The 21,148-nt window shown below is 39.9% G+C and overlaps 1 protein-coding gene across 7 annotated transcripts in view; it reads left to right on the plus strand.

The window, feature by feature from the left end:
* The window catches only part of PRDM16 (PR/SET domain 16), a 621,677-nt gene that overhangs the window by 588,237 nt on the left and 12,292 nt on the right, over positions 1-21,148 (plus strand). For all 7 annotated transcript variants that reach the window (XM_075604889.1, XM_075604890.1, XM_075604892.1 and 4 more), the window contains 6 exons: positions 1,031-2,432; positions 3,539-3,626; positions 8,804-8,973; positions 9,422-9,499; positions 16,976-17,145; positions 20,684-20,858. In XM_075604889.1, the coding sequence (XP_075461004.1) occupies positions 1,031-2,432; positions 3,539-3,626; positions 8,804-8,973; positions 9,422-9,499; positions 16,976-17,145; positions 20,684-20,858 (2,083 nt within the window). The remainder of the gene's footprint in view (positions 1-1,030; positions 2,433-3,538; positions 3,627-8,803; positions 8,974-9,421; positions 9,500-16,975; positions 17,146-20,683; positions 20,859-21,148) is intronic.

Genomic DNA, 21,148 nt, shown 5'->3' on the forward strand with positions numbered 1-21,148 from the left:
AAACATTTTCATAAAGCAACTTTTCTTCATTTAACAGTGAGCAGATTTACAAGACATGTTTAGATTTACCCCACCAATTATGTGATTCAATGATATGTCTATGTGATACAGTATTGTTTCGCCAGTGTTTTCCTCAACTTGCATTATACGTATAATAATATTGTGGGTCAGTAAATTCAAACAATATGTTTATTAGAAGCAAACTGAAAATGCCACCTGCATTGTTACATACTTTAATTCCAGTGAGGTGTACGTCTGTTTTACGCCAATTCTTCCACTTCTGGTTTCTCCAGTAAATTGCTTTTAGCCACTGTACTGTCTTGTGAAATAAGATCAATGGTGGAAAACTGTTAGATTAACGTTGTCAATTCTATCTTTGGTTATCTCATTCCTTGGCATTGTTGTTAAGGATGCTGCCTCTCCATCAGGTGTTATCATTGTGTTGGAGAGACATGCTGTACAGGGCATAGCACTTTACTCAGTATTATCAGTGTGTGCCAATTTTTTTCAAAAACATGCAGTGATATTTGGGAATTTAAAATCATAACATCATATTATATGTCTAATTTCAGAAAGAGACAGTGGGCTGCTATGTATTGTTTGACAGGTTTCCCATACAAGCCAAATCATGTTTCATGCCAGTTGGAAATTCCAGCTTTCTTATGCAATATTTATAGACTACCACAAGGGAAGGATCGCTATTTGCAGGGATATTGAGCAAAGATGAACCTGATTTAAATCGGGCAATTTATTTTACCTATTGTCTTGAAAATATTCTGCAATTGGGGACAGCCAAAAAAAAAAAAAAAAAAAACGTTTTCATAATGTTCCCACTCTGTCAATTGTTTTTTAATGACACCCCTGGGCCTTTTCAATGATTTGCATTTATGTTCTGCCTAATTGTGCTCCTCACCAAGTGGGTGATTGTATTGGGGTGTGAAAAGCAAAAAAACTAAGTGCATATGATTTCACTCAATCTATTTACTTTTATTTTATATTGTTTTTGTTTTGGTTTCTGTTGGTGTTCCAGGTGAGGTCTGCCATAAATCGTACACACAGTTCTCGAACCTGTGCCGCCATAAACGAATGCATGCAGACTGTCGCACGCAGATTAAATGCAAGGACTGCGGACAAATGTTCAGCACTACCTCTTCTCTTAACAAGCACCGGCGCTTCTGTGAAGGCAAAAACCATTACAATCCGGGTGGGATTTTTGCTCATGGTCTGCCCTTAACACCTAGCTCTATGATGGACAAATCGAAACCGTCACCAAATCTTAATCACTCTAGACTTGCTTTCAATGATTATTTTCCTTCTAGGCCACACCCAGGTAGCCTGACTTTCTCTCATGCTCCACCTCATTTTCCAACCTTGGCTCCTGGATTTCCAGGAATCTTTCCTCCATCTTTGTACCCCAGACCTCCTTTACTACCTCCTTCTCCACTCCTCAAAAGCCCCCTCAATCATACGCGAGAGGCAAAACTCCCAAGCCCTATAGGAAATGCTCCACTATCCTTAATGTCCTCACTGAACAGCAACAACAACCAGCAGGTTTCTTTGGAGGAAAAATTTGAACGCAGCATGGAAAATTCATACATGGAAAAACATAAATCCAGGAGCAGTGATCTATCTGATGGTAGTGATTTTGAAGATGTCAACACAACCTCTGGAACTGACCTGGATACTACTACTGGTACTGGTTCTGACTTAGACAGTGATGTAGATAGTGAAAGAGACAAGAACAAAGTAAAAAGCAAACCAATGGAATGCAAACAAGATATTGTAAGCAGTTCTGTATCCACTAGTTCTAATAATAACATAGGTGAACGTCCCTTTTTCTATTCACAACATTCCTTCTTTCCTCCGCCAGAAGAGCAGCTACTTCCAACGATGGGAGCAGCTAATGACTCTATTAAAGCTATTGCCTCCATAGCAGAGAAATACTTTGGACCTGGCTTTATGGGGATGCAAGAGAAGAAAATGGGTTCGCTCCCCTATCATTCCATGTTCCCCTTTCAATTTCTCCCTAACTTTCCCCATTCTTTGTACCCAGCTTTTACCGACCAGACCCTGAATCATAACTTACTGGTAAAAGCTGAACCAAAATCACCCAGGGACCTCCAGAAAGTTGGCAGCACTAGCACGGAATCACCATTTGATCTCACCACCAAACCAAAAGAGATTAAGTCAGCTTTAATACCACCCAAGGTTTTGGCATCTCAATCCTCAGGGGAGGAGCAGCCACTGGATCTCAGTATTGGTAACCGGAGCCGAGCCAGTCAGAATGGAGTAAGGGAAACTCGGAAAAACCATATCTATAGTGACAGGAAACTGGTGACAAGTGAAATGCTTTCAAAAATTCCTCAGCTTCCACAGCAGCCACCTCTTCACTACGCAAAACCTTCACCCTTTTTCATGGATCCCATATACAGGTATTAAATTAAATTGACCTTATCAGATATTGTACTAGGAAGATAATTGTAGCCTGTGGACTGTACCAGTAGAGAAATGTCCTTGGTGCATATGTATTGTATACCAAGGCTCTCCAACTAATCCTCCGAAGGGGCCAGTACTGAAAACATTTAGGAGAAGGGCCCCAAGCATTGCAATGTTATTTTAGTTACATTTAAGGACTTTTAGCTTTCTATATTTCAACATTTTGCAAGCATTTATCCACACTATATATATTTAATTTACCTTAACTTAGCTTCAGTGGGAAAAACTGCACTTATCTGCCTAATTATTTCATATAAAATTAGCAGGATCATGGAGTCCAAGGGCCACATCAAGGCCCTTCACGGGCCACATTTGTCCTGCGGGCCGCCAGTTGTAGAGCCCTGCTCTAATCTTGTGTATTGCCATGGGAGTTCATATAGTTTGGCTTTCTTGAGGAGCTTTGGCTCCACCAAGAAAAATAAAGAACATTAACTCATTAGGAAATGTTAAAATCAAAATGCATTAGTAATTCCATAAATCAGCAGATGTAACCCCTTCCTTGTTATACTAAGCTAGGAAAGCAATTTAAAACAATTTATATTTTGAATTCTTGAAACCAAAGGAAAAGTACAGTACAGTGACTCAAACATTAAATGTTGTGAGAGTCTCTGTTGCAATAATGCATTTCACCTAAGTCTATTACATGATTTGATTTTTTTTTATGGCCTATGTACTAAAAAAGAAAAGATTTCCCGGAAGTAGTCAACAGAGAGAGAGAGTTTTGCATAGTTTACCTACTTGTTACTGGTTGTTTTACTGTAATGGCTCACTGTAGGTATGTTGTTTATTTTTCAAGAGCACGTGCGTAACCTCTTTCGTGCTTTACATAACATGACAATTGTTTGGCAAAGTGATGCTAAGATTTGTGTTTCAGCCTATGATACAGTTCATCTCAGGTCACCAGCAGCCATTAGTCTCCATCACTTGATTGCAAAGCAGATCGAGTTTCTGATTTTAATTCTGTTTATAGATTTTATTTGCCAAGACCGTTTTCATTATTTAATTTTCTTTGTGGTACGTAACCCTCTGTGTTGTTGTCCAGCAGGGTGGAGAAACGGAAGGTGACCGATCCGATGGGTACTCTGAAGGAGAAGTACTTACGACCATCACCACTGCTTTTCCACCCCCAGGTAAAAGGAAGAAGCATTACTACTGTATGTTATTTTGTGTTAATTTGTTCATATTTTGCGTATGTAGAACACCAGTAAAAGATGTATTGTCTGCCCTACACATTCTCTTATTTAACACCTTCAATAATAATGCTATCTGCAGTGCATTGCCTTTGTCAAACGCTTGCAGGTCTTTTGTCATCAAATGACGCAATATGTGTTTCACCTCTCCCGGACGTGAGATTGTGCATGTCACAGGGAGGCGAGACAGTCGAATATAGTAATATTCCTCTCTAGTCTCAAAAGTGTCATTGTCAGTGATACTTCTAACCTAACTTCTGCGATGCAAGGTTTATATGTTTACGGGTGAAGAGATTCCGAAATATTACAGATCATTCAGTAGTTCGTATGTACATATATCTATAGGCAAACTTTTTACACGTCAGTGTACTAAAGTATTTGTTAGCCGCCGGTACATGATATGTCTGTGAAGTATAGTTTCAGTTTCCAGTGCAACCCAAACACATTGTTTTCTTTCAAACACAATTTCCCATCTAGAGTACATAGCTTGCTGGTTTGTGAAAGCTGGATCCAGGGTGATTTCACTGCTAAACATAGTTCCCTCATTGTTTTACATCACTACAAAAGTTTAGTTAATAACTTCCACTGATTTTCCTTCTAGATGACTGGATAATGGCAACAGGCCCGCCAGGAACATCCTGTGTTTGTCTGCCTTAGAATAGTGGGGAGATCTGCTTGTAAAGGATCTGATATCATGGATAAATTAATAACAGCAGACTGGCCTCAGGAAGAGTCTGAGACATTTTTTGAAAAGCAGATATAGCTAGTCAAACGCAGCAGTGCCACTTATTCAGCCACCCTGATATAAGTGGCAAACTAAATATTATAGAAAGGAAAGGGTAGTTGATATTACACACACATGGTTATGGTTTCAAAGCAAAATAGAAAAATCACATTTTATAAGTGATTATAGATTATATTTGCTTTTTATTATTATTATGACTGACGTTTTATGGAGACATTTTTATCTGGCTCATAAGGATGCCGGCTACTGTAATACCAGTACTTACTGACCATGACACAGAAAATTGAATTAGATATTATAATATTGTAACCTTTATGGGACAAGCAGCAGAAGTCTTGGTTTCTCAAAGATTAATATTAAGGAGGGACTCTGAAAGCCAATTATTGGTAGTCAGTGGAATGAAGGTCACATCTTATTTTATCCTCCAAATCACAGTAAAAGTGTATAAGTTTATATGCCCAAAGGTTGTGCTTAGTCACCAAAAACTAACGGAATTGCTGCCTTAGGCCTCGCTCGAACAGGCTGCGTTGCGACGTGCGCGCTTATGTGCGTGCGCGCACGTCTGTCGCAAATTTGGGTTGTTCGGTGGGAGTTTTTAAACTAAAAACTCCACCGGCGGCAAAGTGCAACGTTGACGCTGTAACATTTTGCCGCCACAACCCGAATTGAAATTTGGGGCTACAGTCGCGTGACGTGAGCTGGTTCAGCCAATAAAGGCGAACTAGCTCTGTAACGTGTTTGTTACGCTCACAAATGCCACGACCTAACTCCTGCAGTTTGAGCAGAGGTTGCTGGGCTGTACGAGCGCGCGGCGGAGGCGCGAACACAAGCACGCCGACGTAGCAGCCTGTCTCAGCGCGGCCTAAGGCTAAGGCCTCGGTAACTCCGCTACAACACGCGCCCGCGAGATTGGCGGCGTGTGCAGCCGATTCCCCGGTCTGCAGCTCACTGCAGGAAGATAGACCGGGGGGGGGGGGGGTTGGCGCGGGAGTGACGGGGGCGCGGCCATGACGTCACCCGGCAGGTTCGCCCTCATTGGCTGAACCACCGGGGGGCGTGGCTTATCGCTCCGTCGCGAGTCCTGCTCTCAATTGAGAGCAGGAGCAACTCGCGCCACGGCGCTGGCCCCCCCTCGCAGTGGGCCCGGCGCCATTGAGGGGAGGGCTCTCGTCCGTGCAGTGTCCGCCACAGCGGGTGCTGCAGTAGGCAGCGGGGGCAAGGCCTTAAGCAGCGCAGAAAAATTTACACAAAAAAAAGTTTTAAAATGTTATCAATATTCACCTTCCTATAGGAATTTGCAGCAGAAGTAAAGGAATTAATTTCATTTGTAAATATTAACAAGACCACCTTTTTAGCTATTTTACATAGAATAAAATAAACATGTAGTACCATTTCCTGGGATAGGGGTGTTACATTAGTCTTCCTTTTTACAGCAGATTTGCGACTGATATCTCTTATGTGTATCTTTAGTCATGTCAGGATATGTGTTTTGATCCTGCTCCTTCTGAAATTTGGAGCAGTTACGTTGAAAATAGAGGACTTTATGGAAACAAGACCTCACCAGAGGTTTTGAGCGAATTGCACCCCCAATATCTATCACCTACATTTATTTATCCACTCTTATTGTATTCTAATATTAGTGTGGGAGTGCTGTCATCTTTCTGATGTGAGGATACATGTAATTGCAACATATAAATTGTAAATAACTGACAAATGTTCATACACCTGGGATGGGAACTCCACAGGTGCAGTATAAATATATTAGATTTATTTTGCAGGCGGTAAAATTAGATTATTTGACAGATTTCTCTGTTCGGGATTGGAACCTGCCTTGTTCACTAAAAAAAAAAAAGGCATTGTATTTGATGCTGAGACTATAAAAAAAGGTATTAAGACTATTCGTAGTACAGGTTAGAGTAATTTATTCACCTTAAAGCCCAAGAGATTACTTTAGGTGTGAAGTGTGTGTGTGTGTGTATGTGTGTGTGTGTGTGTGTGTGTGTGTGTGTGTGTGTGTGTGTGTGTGTGTGTGTGTGTGTGTGTGTGTGTGTGTGTGTGTGTGTGTGTGTGTGTGTGTGTGTGTGTGTAAAAATTCTCCTTTCTGGCCATTAAGTAATATGGCAGATGAAGTGTGATAACAGTAACTTGAACGGCTAATACTTGGCTGATGCCTAAGTAACTTGAACTGTTTTTTTTTTTTTTTAACATCTTTCATTGCTTAATGACCTGAAAGTGGTCACTTGGGGTTAAACCATTGGAGCTATTTGAATTGTATTTTTATACTGTATCATAGGCCTGTAAAACTCCACTGGGCATAAATCTATTGATTTAAATCGTTTATGGTTAATTACTATATTTAACAGGGTTTATGAATGACTGCCAACCTTTTATAATTTATATTTGGTAATTACAACAGCTTTTTAATAATGATATCTTTTAAAACAATGTCTTGGCTACAGTTGTCCCTAGAGTCTAGTTTAATGTATTGTAAACGTGCAAAAGGTCAGCCCTTGCTGTACAATAGAGCATCTACTATTTGATGTATGGTTTCCTCTTATTTTCCGCTTGTTCCCCATGTCCTTTACTCCCTCCTTGGCTCCCATTCAAATTGTGTTTTTTTTTTTTTTCCCAGCTTCTCCTCTAAGCAATATAATCTGTGAGGAGCTACTAGAGTTATAACTGAATGTAACAACAGAGGCTGGGTTACCACCGTAAAGCAGGGATTAGCAATTATCAACCCCATTGAAGAATGTCACGATTGCTATTATAGTTATATGATAAACAATTTGTAGAGAACAAAAATGGAAACTTGGCACAAGCCATGCAAATCACTGGTAGTTTGAATGCTAATGCAAATGTTCTTCTACTAAACTCCTTCAATCAGAGCAGTGCATCGGCCATATGTAATCTTTCTCGATCTCATTTTTGACATTCTATGGGCGTTATTCATTAAACTGCAATCAGGGCACCATCGCATGGAAACTACCATTAAAGTCAGCACTATAGCGGTTTAATGAATAACTGCCTTTGGGGGTCATTTATCAAAGTCTCCTGGTTGCAAAATCAGGGCATAACTGATGCAAAATTACGACACCAGATCTGTCAAAGAAGAAACCCCATATATTGTATTGGGTACATTACTCCTTGTAAACTCTGGTGCATTTATTTTGGCAGATATTTGCTGAGACTTTAATAAATAGCCCCCTAAGTATCATGTTATCTAAATGAACTGCTATCATACAAAATATATATTGCAGTTTGTTTCGTCTTGTTATTTTGTAATGCAAATATATGGTATTTTATTAGAACTTAACCACTCTTCTCCCCAAAGTGCAATGTTTTTTTTTTTTTATAAATTGTCAACCTGGCAAACCTCAAATTAGTATTTAGGTCTGGCTGTCAAATCATTTGTTCTGAGGGATAATAAATAAACAAACAGGGGAGATAAAAAATAATTATGGAATCTTTCCAGGACAGTGGCAAAACTAAAACTTAAATAATTTATTTAATTTTGAGATCTTTTGGAAAATATTTAGGGTGATAATTACCATTGGCCAATCTTTAATATACTAACTATGTCTAACTAAAGTTGATTTTGGTTGGGATTACAACATAAAATAAGGCACTGGTCACAGATGCAGTGATTTTAATTCAGTCTGCCTCAGTGCACTGAGAAAAGGTTTGAGAACTTCTGACTATATTTAATGCAAAGTTTGTTAAGCAAAACGTTTAATTTTAGCATAATATGAACGTGTCAGAAACATATGGGAAGTATTCACTAAAGTGCTAAAGACGATAATGATCCCTAATTGCATTTCACGTTAAATGAACATTAACAATCAACAATGTCCATTGCATTTACTTGAATCTACCTAGCTACAAAGTACAGTATATCCGTGGTAATGTTGTTGTCCATTAAAATGCAGTCAGGATGTCTAAGTTCACTCACTTCCTGGATAAAGCTTACATTTTTACAAACTGCTGCTCACTTAAAGTAGTATTGCCTCTTGCCATGTATTGATGGATACAGCAGTTGCTTACTTTTAAGGCAATGTAATTATCTACGCTACCGATTCATCCGTTCTCCCGTGATTGATTAGCAAACATCCCGCTGAAAAGGGAATCCATGATGGCTGCCTATTTCAAAAGAGAACGTTCTATGGCTTCCTGAATGGCTGCTATAGCAACCCACGGAAGCTTAGCACACTAAAACGCATTATAAATGGCACAAAGTGGGGAGGGAGGGGATTTAAAAAAAATACAGTAAGTATTATCTAATACTACACAACTGATTTATTTAAAAAAAAAACACATAGGATTTTGAAGGTAATGCTGCTTTTTCTGTTGTATAATTTCCCATTTCTACCTCTAGATGTCCGCCATCGAGACTATGACTGAAAAGCTGGAAAGTTTTGCCAACTTGAAAGCCGACACAGGAAGTTCTTTACAGCCGCTTCCGCACCATCCTTTTAATTTCCGCTCCCCGCCCACCACTCTGTCAGATTCAATCTTACGAAAAGGAAAGGAACGCTACACCTGCAGGTAAACTGCAAGAGTGATCCCTATTCACCTGCATTTACACATTATTTGTTGGAGTACTGCAATCGAATCCATCTCTTAAGAGCTGCAGAGCTTCGCTTAAGCAGCGTGGAATATTTCCTACAGTTTGGCCGTCAGGTTCCCCAGGGGAAGGTCACGGACAACAATTTATTTCAGGCATTTTGCTGATTTATGGGTTGTAACAAACTGCGTAGCCCTAGTTACCATAAGTCAGACAATAAAACACATTAAATGGGCTATCTCTCCTAGGGCAACGTTTACCAATGGCAGTTACATCAGGACGATTGATGCCTTTTTTTTACCTAAATCTTTGCTTTTTGCACGGTTGAGTTTGTTAAGAAAACAAGTGAAATTATTTACATAAGTATGTCGTTTGGCTGTCTACGTCTGATTTAAATATTCAGCAGGTTTTTTTTCTTTTCCCCCCTAGGTACTGTGGCAAGATCTTTCCACGATCAGCAAATCTGACAAGACATCTCAGGACCCATACAGGAGAGCAACCATACAGGTAGGCATGAAATGATAATACCCTTGAGATTTTCATTTAGCAGTAATTGAATGACATTGCTATTCATCTTGTTGTATTGTATGTCTTTATTTATATAGCGCCATTAATGTACATAGCGCTTCACAGTAGTAATACATGGGGTAATCAAATAAATTACAAATAATATAAATAACAGATCATGGGAATAAGTGCTTTAGACATAAAAGTAACATTAAGGAAGAGGAGTCCCTGCCCCGAGGAGCTTACAGTCTAATTGGTAGGTAGGGAGAACGTACAGAGACAGCAGGAGGGAGTTCTGGTAAGTGCGTCTGCAGGGGGTCAAGCTTATGTATCATGTGTTCAGAATATCCACAGTGCTATTCATATGCTTCTTTAAGCAAGTGTGTCTTAAGGTGGGTCTTAAAGGTGGATAGAGAGGGTGCAAGTCGGGTACTGAGGGGAAGGGCATTCCAGAGGTGTGGGGCAGTCAGGGAAAAAGGTTTAAGGCGGGAGAGGGCTTTAGATACAAAGGGGGTAGAAAGAAGACATCCTTGAGAAGAACGCAAGAGTCTGGATGGTGCATAACGAGAAATTAGGGCAGAGATGTAAGGAGGGGCAGAAGAGTGTAAAGCTTTAAAAGTGAGGAGAAGAATGGAGTGTGAGATGCGGGATTTGATCGGAAGCCAGGAGAGGGATTTCATGAGGGGAGATGCTGAGACAGATCTAGGAAAGAGTAGAGTGATTCTGGCAGCAGCGTTTAGGATAGATTGTAGGGGAGACACGTGAGAGGCAGGAAGGCCGGACAGCAGGAGGTTACAGTAATCAAGACGGGAGAGAATGAGGGCCTGAGTCAGAGTTATAGCAGTCGAGCAACAGAGGAAAGGGCGTATCTTAATTATATTGTGGAGGAAAAAGCGACAGGTTTTAGAAATGTTTTGAATGTGAGGGGCGAATGTGAGAGATGAGTCGAGTGTGACCCCTAGGCAGCGTGCTTGGGCTACTGGGTGAATGATGTTAGTTCCAACAGTAATGTGGAAGGAGGTAGTAGGGCCAGGTTTGGGAGGAAGTATGAGGAGCTCTGTTTTAGCCATGTTGAGTTTAAGGCGACGGAGGGCCATCCAGGATGATATAGCAGAGAGACATTCAGAAACTTTGGTTTGTACAGCAGGTGTAAGGTCAGGTGTTGAAAAGTATATTTGTGTGTCGTCAGCATAGAGGTGATAATTAAACCCAAAAGATGTGATTAGGTCACCTAGAGAGAGTGTGTACAGAGAAAAGAGAAGAGGTCCCAGGACAGAGCCCTGGGGTACCCCCACAGAGAGATCGATAGAGGAGGAGGATGTGTTCGCAGAAGAGACACTGAAAGAACGATGGGAGAGGTAGGATGAGATCCAGGATAGAGTTTTGTTCCGAATACCAAGAGTTTGGAGAATGTGAAGGAGAAGAGGGTGGTCCACAGTGTCAAATGCTGCAGAGAGGTCGAGTAATATGAGCAGAGTGTAATGACCTCTGTCTTTGGCAGCATGGAGGTCGTCAGTTATTTTAGTGAGGGCTGTTTCCGTGGAGTGAGCAGTGCGGAAGCCAGATTGTAGAGGGTCTAGGAGAGAATAGGTGTTGAGAAAATGGAGCAAGCGAGAGAATACAAGTCGTTCAAGGAGTTTAGAGGTAAAAGGCAGGAGGGAGACAGGTCGATAGTTAGAGACATGTAGGGTCAAGCTTGGTGTTTTTGAGTAATGGTATGACTGTTGCCTGTTTGAAGGAGGATGGAAAGGTTCCAGAGCAGAGGGAGGAGTTAAAAATGTGTGTGAGCGTAGGGATTATAGTAGGAGCAAGAGGTTTTAGGAGATGGGAGGGAATGGGGTCAAGAGGGCAAGTGGTAGAGAGAGAAGAGGCGATCAACAGTGACACATCCTCCTCTGAGACAGTGGAAAAAGAGTCAAGGAAGGCAGGAGGAGAGTTAGGAAGAGGTGTAGGATGGGAAGAAGAAACAGAGGGGATGTTCTGACGTATGGATTCCACCTTTTCCTTAAAATAGTCAGCAAAGTCCTGAGCGGAGATGGAGGAAGGAGAGGCAGCTGAGGGTGGTTTGAGTAGAGTATCAAAGACATAGAACAGTCGGCGTGGGTTAGACTTGTGCATGTTGATTAGTGAAGAAAAGTAGGCTTGTTTAGCTTGCGAGAGGGCAGAGTTGAAACAGGATAGCATAAATTGTTGTCCGTTTTGAATTAGAGTAGGGGTATGGGAATGAGAATACTGACTGTTTTGCTTTACATATTTTCCCGTAGAATGTCCTACGCTGTGTCCAAATGCACCCTGCCTCTTTTCCCTCTTACAGCTGCTCTCAAACCTCTCCTTAGGAGTCTGTGTCAGGCCAGGTTTATGTAGAAACCGCCCGACATTCCATTCATAGGCAAAATAGGTGAATGTACTGCACAGTATCTGAGTGCAAGGGCATTACTGTACTTATTCCTGAAATCTGGTGTGGGCCACGAGGAGAGGTTTGTGAACCACTGCTCTGTTCTGTCCTGCAACACCTGCTTAATGCATTCATTTTGTCAACCAATTGTTAAGAAGTTCAATTGTTACTGACAGACTAATATTTGAGGAAGACAGAATTAGAGATGCAAAGTTCGAGCATAAAGACAAAAGACGTGAGTCACTGCACAGAGCATAAAATGCACAGAGCATAAAAAGGATTTATTGAAAGGTGACCCGACCAGAAAAAAACTTTGAAGGCACATTTAGCAATATAAACGGTAATATTTGTGGTATGTTCTGTATATGATACTTGAATTTATTTTTATTCATTATTTTATCAGACTACCTATTAAATCAATGCCCAAAAAAGGAGATTTAGCCAATGTTAGAAATGTAAGTGATTTATTTGGTCTGGTCTTCTCCCAGAGAACTAGGATGTGTGTTTTGTGTAACACTGCAGTAGAAGATTGACTTCTGGAGAATGTAGCATTGTAATAGCACCCTAGGGAATTGGTGGTATGTTTATAGAACAATTTAATTATCATTGATTTCTTTTGCTCTCTGACAACTGTGAATGTCAGCTTAATTGTTTTGAAAGTTTGTTTTGTGAATGTCTGCTTTATCTGGTGAAACTCAGGTCAGTGATTGCATGGAATTAAAAAAAAATGAATCTGTCTGGGTGTTTTTTTGCATTAACTTCTGCCAACTTAGAAAGCTCAATTAGGAATACATATAAAGTAAAAAAAAATAAAAAGTTCCCCGGGCAGGAACAACAAAAGGAATCATGTGTTATGACTGATAGGAAATAAGTTTCATGGATTAGTGTTTGCAATAGATTTGTCAATGTTGTGTATGCTGGAGGTCTCTGGTGTTGTTCTCTGCTATGCCAGCTATGTTTGTGCTAAATCCGTACCCACTTACAGAAAGAGCCTTTTGGAAACTACAATTAACTGTTCAATTTTCAAAGAATATGCAAAGCCAGTTTTACTTCTATCCCTTTGGTTCTTTCTCTTGGCTCCAATCATGTTTATTGAATCCATCATCCCCAAAGAACCTGAAATTGAGCTTATAACATGGAAGAGAAAGAGACACATTTAATCAGTCATACTCTCTTAGGTTAAATCAAAGGCTGTTCATTGTAAGCCCAAAGCCCTCAGTGTGATGCTGAGTTTTTAAAATGGTAGACCTATTTTTCACAAATATCTAAGCAACGTGTTTTCAGGTTTTATGAATATAAAGTGTTTTGTTACATTTGCCTATTCCTAAATTAGGGAGAATTACAGAAAAGGTAGGTTCTCAATCAGCTGCATGTGAATGAAACAAGTCACCTTTATCTATTTGTACCTTAAGAAAAAACATAATATAAGATCAAGCAAGGATTCATTGAATTGCATTATTTAGACGAAAACCCCTTTGGCACTAAAAGGGTTGATCTATATATCTTATCAACGTATGTCCAGGCAATTCTATTAAAATACATTTATTGTTTTCAGCATTAATGCATACACAATATTGGATAATAATAACTGAGGGGAATGAATTCACAAACACAGACGTTTATTAACCAGGGGAATTAATCATTCTCCAGTTACTTTATGTAGTGCTATAAGTGAGTCCTAACTGTGAAGTAGCTTAAAGCACCAGTCCCACCTACTTGATTAAAGAAAACATAATATTTTTGGCAGTTTTACGTGCCAAAATCGTTCTAATCTATGACTTCGCTTTTATTCTTTTCATGTTGCAGTCTGGGGATTTCTACACGTGTTTTTTTTTCTTTGACAAAGAAAACTTGTGGGTATCACTTTCTGTCATAGAAGTAGCAGAAATATTATTATATAATTAAAATCTGAAGCATGAGCTCTAAAAAAAGTGTTTTCTTTTTCAGAAGTAGCATCTGGTTCAAACCGATGTGCTGCTTTTTAGTATGCGAGTTCTAGAATTGTATCTTCTGTGTTAAAGAAGCGGTCCTCATTTGTTTCAATATTAGCTGGTGCGAGTCCCTCCAACCTCCCGGGACCCCAAATATTTGAGTTATTTTTGTGATTTGAGTTCAGTGACAGAAAGCTGGATCATCATCACAACGTCAACACCGCAGCGAGGCTGACCTGGGCGGCCATATTGTGCACACAATGAATTTACTATATTCTTGCATGGTGGAAAAAAAGGCTTGTGTCTCGAGGACCAGGGGTTCCCTGGAGGTCAGGGGAATATGATTGGTTTCTGAGGGAACCCCTGGTTTAGGTAATTAAAAAAATATATCTATATATATATAATGTAGACCTCCCTGCCCGGCTTCTATTAAATCAGGGTGTATTATATATCTACTTTGCATGAGTTACCTTGACGCAGAGGCTGGATTCAGGCTGCTGGGCGATGAGGTAGCAAGGTTGTAGAATAATGGGCCCCAGGAACCTTTGTAGTACAACAGTCATTTATTCATATTCCCATGGACAGGGACCGCTCATAGACACATTGATAACATTGTACTGTATTTTCTAACTGATATACATGAATACTGCTTGTCCATCAGTGCTCAATCTTTACACTTCAATGAAGATACTTTGACTTAATTGCTCTGAGTATGTGTGGGACCCGACTCCCCTGGTTGCTTTGGAAACATCAACAGTATTGATCCTATTACTCTGGGCCCCTCTGGGAATCCTGGCGGTCTTTTCTTGCTTGACCCTATACCTTTTTCCTGTTTGGGAACTGCGACTTCCGCACTGACGAATGAGGAATATTAGTGACAATCCGCGGTTAGTTGATCCGCCGGCACCTGGGTGCCATCTTTCCTGAGGCCCTCTATGTCGTCCCATGTTCCTTTTTATTACTTATTCAGGATTCCATTCCATCTTTCAGGGGTCCTAACTTAACAGGTAATGTCCCTATCTACAACATAATAAACAAGCGGGCCTGGTCTGTACTATTACTTTGGAAACATTACTGGTCTACTCTCCCTGAGGCGCCTCTCCTCATGTCCTCCTGAAACCTAACCGTCTAGAATAGTCCCTCCTCCTTAAATACCCCTGAGTGACATCTGGATCCCCATAGCAACCCAGGGTGGGGCCCAGCATACAATAGCCATGCTAGTTTTCTGGGAGTATGCAGGGATACTCCATATCCCCAACTTTTTCATACACGTACTCTGTAACTCAGGGTCACGCCACCCTGGGGAGAGCACAATTATTTAGGGGGCGGGGCGCCAATTTGTGGGAGTAGACCAGCAGAGGCAGGCAGCAGGAGAAGATGACGGTGGTCCGCCAGAGTGGAGCAGGGCGGCAGAGGTTGGGGTGGAACGCACCCCAGCGGCCCAACCCAGAAGTCTTCACTGACTTCCGGTGTTTGCCGCTGCTACAGCGCGCTCCTCCCTGCCTGTCCTGCTCTGTTGTTGTCCAACTCCTCTGCCGTCCTGCTCTGCCATCATCTCCTCTCGCCGCCTGCTGCTCCACTCCCGAGGTCCTCCAGAGAAGCCAGGTATTAAGGGGGTGGTGAGAGCAGGAGGGAGTGAGGAATGGGGCTGAGAGATGAGGGGGTGAGAAAGATGAGGTGGGTGGGTGAGAAATTATATGGGGGGTTGGGAGACAAAAAAAAATTACAGTCAGTATTATCTTATACTACTACACTGATTTATTTAAAAAAAAACATATCAAATTTGTCATGTTTTGCTGTTTTAAGAATGTTGAAATATGCAGGTATTTTTTATGTATTTGTATTAACATTTATATTGTATAACAATTTGATAACGTTTTTTTTTTCATGTGATTTGGATTACATCAGGCAGCGGGGTCCCAACTAATATAACGGATGAAAAGGGGAGCTCAACTTTAAAAGTTTGCTACCCACTGGTGTAAGATATTAACACAGTAGCCATTTGTGCATGCGTGAGATCTCGTGCATGCATGAGATCTCGGGCATGCGTGAGCTCTCGTGCATGCGTGAGATCTCGTGCATGCGCAGACAGCTACTGTGTAAATAGCCTCTTACAAAAAGATTGTTGGAGGACCACAGTATCCCCTCCTTTTTTCGCATATACATATTCATACACAAAATTCCTGCTGAAAATAATGTTATTTATGCATAACTTTTTTTAGTTCTTTTTTTTTAACATAATGCTACGTTGCTATCTTTATGAAGTTATCCCAAATCAATTGCTTTTAGATCTCTTACAATTTTCTTCCATTCAGAGCTATCATAATGAAAGTCGAATCTTTTGATTTTTGGACATTTACTTGGATCAAAATCAACAGAAATCCAAATCCTGACCCCGGTGCGACTATATTTTAACCAGTACGTTCCTGTATGAGCCTGGTCAAAGCTCCTTTCAGAAGTGTCGCTATTTTCTGTTTTGTAACTAGCTTATTATGACCTTTGTTTTTAACCTGGATCCTCATAGTTCCTATCTAATGCTGTCAATGTGTAATACAGCAGGCATAAGTTTATAAGGATCCATGTTAAAAAGGACATATAGCAAAAGGTGACACGACATGCTCATTTGCATGTAATTACCCAGAATCCCTGGCTACAGTAAAATCATTGTATGGTAAGAGATCATGGAGAAAGGCAGGGCTGCAGACAATGTGCTCACAAGTGGTATTTTTATTTGCTGTTAAAAGCTGAAAGAAGCCAAGTTGCATTACTACTATTAATTTATATCTAGATTTTCCCCAAGTGATTAAGCTTACTCAGGGTCTTTTCCTCATAATTTATTATTATAAAATATTTATGATAATCTCACTAATGTAATGCCATTTTGGCTAGATGAATTCAGTATGAGTGATATATTGTATATGCTGAGTAACTTTTAAGAGAAAAATGTATGCCCAATCCAATTTACAAATGGTTTTTCACGCCAGTACAAAATATGGTGGAAATAAAAGTTAGTCATAATGTTTAATAATGAAAACAGCACTACATGACAATGCATAACCTCTTTGCTGGATGTTTAAATTATGATTTGGCTGTGTTATTTTCATAGCATTTGTCATAACATGTTACATTTTTGTTGATTTTCTTTCTCAGATGTAAATATTGTGACCGGTCATTTAGCATCTCCTCCAATCTTCAGCGGCATGTTCGGAACATCCACAACAAGGAGAAACCATTTAAATGCCACTTGTGTAATAGATGTTTCGGACAGCAGACCAACCTGGACCGACACCTTAAAAAGCATGAACACGAGAATGTTCCAGGTAAAAAAATATTAGTACAAAAAATATGAATCCATTGGATTCACTAAGCTCCGATTTAATGCTGCAGACCAAGCAATATTCTACATGGTTTAAAAAAAAAAAATCAGTTCTGTACTATGAGAAAATACTTGCAGCAATTTGTTTTAAACAATGCTGAATGAAATGTTTTATGTATTATAATGTAACAAGCATTTTTTGTTTCTGTAACAACCATTTACAAAGTCACATCCCCTTCCTCTTCTGAAACAGGCCCTGGCACCCCTTTTTGAGCCCTGCCCTCTCTCTAGCAGTGCACCAAGTGTATCTAGTGACTGCCTGGTCACATGATCTTCCCCACAGAATTTTGCATCTTTGGTCCTCTTCTGCTGCACTGTCAGGCATTTAGTGAACCCCCAAATTGAATATTCGCTGATCGGCAACTTAGCTAATTACTTATTATTGTGTGGATTATATTGATGCACATATTAAAGGGGGGGAATAAAATTAAAAACCTGCAGCTTGGACTGCTGCTTTAACATTAACTTCAGTAAGTGCCGTTAATAATAATACGGTATTCACTAAAACAAATAATGTAATGTAAACCAGGATTTACTCCTCTAAAATGCATGGCATTATTTTTAATGGCAGTTATTTTAAATTACATGCAAATAAGCTGATTATAGTCTCAAGGATGTTCATCCTGTATTCTTTATGTTCTGTTAAGTGTAACACCAGAATAAGTCATACGAACTCTGGCGTTCGGGAGAGGGGGAGTGGAAGAGAGACTAATGAAAGAGAGGGCCCAATGACTTAAATACGAACAAGCCGCTCAACCTATACACCTAGTGTGATACCTGTAAACTAAACACACCTAAGATACTTGGGAAATATAGCAATTTAAATCATTCAAATATATTTTACATATGCTAATTTAAATATGTCTTTTGGTCTCTCTCTCTCGCGCGCGTGCGAAAATCCTATTTCAATGTATGGATGGGAGCAGGGCCAAGACAAATGACAACGCGTTATTTGAATATAATGCAGCGCCACCCTTAAATAATGTGATGTTAACCCTATGCTAATTCGCTCAATTACGGCTGTTATTTGTTGCATATGATTACCTTGGTAAATAAGTCGTTAACTCAGGGAAAGTAACGTTTGTTCCTGTTTTAGATGACGTCACATTATTTGGAGCTGGGTTAATGTAGCCCTTTGTGTCTTCCACCAATGCCATGTTACTAAGCAGTCCTCTCTTCTGCCATAAGTAACCTGCTGGCCTGAAAGACATCTTACAGTCCATTCAAGTCAAATGTGGTCTATAAGTCTCGACCACTTACTCCTATTCTTATATATTCTCTTGCTCATATTTCTTTCTTTCTCACTTCTCCTACATTAATTACCTCCCACTTTTTATCCAGCTTCTTTGTTCTATCTGTTTGCCACCTGTAGTATGCTACACCATGGGCGCTCAACTCTGGTCCTCAAGACCCCCTTAACAGGCCAGGTTGTAAGGATATCCTGCTTCAGCACAGGTGGTCTCAGTCTTCAACTGAGCCACCTGTGCTGAAGCAGGGATATCCTTATAACATGACCTGTTGGGGGTGTCTTGAAAACTGGCATTGAAAACCCATGTGCTACACAATACCTTGCTTCTGCTGCTGTTACAACACAGACTGGCTACAGAATTTTAACCAGGCCGCACCTACCATTTTTGTTAGTGGGGTGCATGAATGTCATTTTCACTTAACACTACACAATTGCAATATGTCTGTGTCCAGTGCTCTGCAGATTATTGGTGTTAAGTATGAAGCAAAATGTATTAGAGGACAAAGGTATGTACCAACAGAAACTGAGATATTAACAGAACAAAAGATAGAAGGGGCAATCTGTTTAACAATGTGTTCAATTCCATAAAACCTAATAATAGTGTAGTCTTCTAGTAGTAAATAAAAACGAATAACCGTTTATTTAATCTATGGGATTCTCCACCTATACGCAAAGGAGATAATGGATTATACCTCAAACAACTGAAGCTTACTTACTTCCAGCTCCATGTTGCTCAAATAATACATAGTGGACAAGGCAAAGCTATATTATTCTTGTTCACTTGTAATATTTTTTGCATTTAAGGCTGTTTTCCATGAAAATAAACAGTGTTCCGTTCAAATGATGTATTGTGCAGCATGCCAATGCTGTATTGTTTTATGCCCAAATTCTACATCATTTTTTTCCCCATCAAATTTGATATATTCAGGTATATCAACTTAATCAAATTTTAGGCTCACCAGTTTTATTGACATCAAAAGTAGAGATGAGATTCGTAGAAATGTATATGACATTATAATTATACTGTTATAATAATAGCAAGTACCCTAACTACAACTGCCTGCTTCATATAACCAATCATCTCACATCTAAGTTCATGCATTGCTCGCAAACATTTTTTTTCCATTCATTTTTAAATACAGGGTTGAAGCAGGGGGTCTCCGGAGCTGAACCCCATTCATTTCAGCTCTGGGGACTCTGTGCTTCTGGAGATACTTATCTCCGATGGGGGTGCCAGTATCTCCTGTAGGTTAAAACTCCTGCGTCACATGGGCCAATAGGAGGCCGCACTGAGTGACGTCAAGGCTTCCTATTGGCCCACAGGGCCTGGGAGCTTTTAAAACCGCCACAATGCGAAGCCAGGCATGGCCCACTATGGAGTTAAGTATCTCGGGAAGCAGGTGGTCCTCAGAGCTGAAATTTATTGGCCCCCCACTTAATCCTGTATTAAAAAAATGAAAAAAAGAAAGAAAACAAAACCGGCTTGGATTGCCTCTTTAAAACATACATACAATATTTTAAAGTATTTGAATAGTATTTTACAGCTGAAACAGCCAGACTGTGTGCTTGATAGAGAACCTTTCTAAAATAACTTGCCTTAGCCGCAATAATTAAAAGCAAATGTGTTTATTGATTTTATTGTAAATTACTTTGATAATTGATGATACAGGCTTGCCTTATTTTCTATTTAAAAGCAAATATAGCATTCTATTGAAAAATGTAACTATTTTATTTGATTTTTTTTTTCCTGAAAAATGATATTATACAAAGTGGGGCTATAGGAAATTCTTGTGTAATACCAGCTGTCCACAGAACCAATATTCGGGCTGCACAAAGTATTTTTCCACTGAAATCTACCCTCTTGAACTGAGGAATGAAGGAATTTAACTGAACTCTTACAGTTTTATTCAATATAGTGCGATAAAGCCAAATTTGGCTTTTCGTGCGGTTACACTGAAATGGCGCTATCTCACTTTTTAAATTTAGCCCGAAGGGTCCATTTTAAGGGCTTTAATTCCTCAGTTCAAAAGTCTACATTTTTCTTTATCGCACTTTATTGAATAAGGCCTTTAGTCCTACTTGATAGCAAAATATATTTAAATTGTCCTTACACTACTTAATGATGACTTAACAATTGGTTTATTGTGCCAATATTCCTCTGTTCCCAAAAGAGTGACTTGAGTGATATTTGATTCTCTCCCTAACTTGTTCTGGTTCCATATTTCCTGTCTAGTGAGTCAGCACTCCGGAGTCATCACAAACCACCACGGGACCAGCGTCTCCTCCCCCAATTCCGAATCAGAAAACCATGCACTTTTAGACGAGAAAGAAGATTCCTATTTCTCAGAAATCCGAAACTTTATTGCAAATAGTGAGCTGAACCAAGCTACGAGTCTAGCAGAAAAAAGGTAACTAAGGGAAGAAAGTGAAACATTAGGGGGTTTTTTCCGCCCAAAGCTAAATGTGTTATACGAGATACCAAACCGTTCTCTGTGTTACTTCATTTCCTTGATGATTCAGAGTTATTTGGAACGGTGAGTGTGTAAATAATGAGACACCAAAATAAAATTGTATTATGTCATCATATCTCAGTCTGGGGTGGCTGGATCATGGTGTTTAAATCAGGCAATGTGTGCCATAAATGGAAATGAGATGTGCAGTGATGAGAAGTTGAATGAAAGCGAACCCCACTGTTAAA

Source organism: Ascaphus truei, chromosome 6 (assembly GCF_040206685.1).
Source record: "Ascaphus truei isolate aAscTru1 chromosome 6, aAscTru1.hap1, whole genome shotgun sequence".
In the NCBI taxonomy this organism is placed as follows: Eukaryota; Metazoa; Chordata; class Amphibia; order Anura; family Ascaphidae; genus Ascaphus; species Ascaphus truei.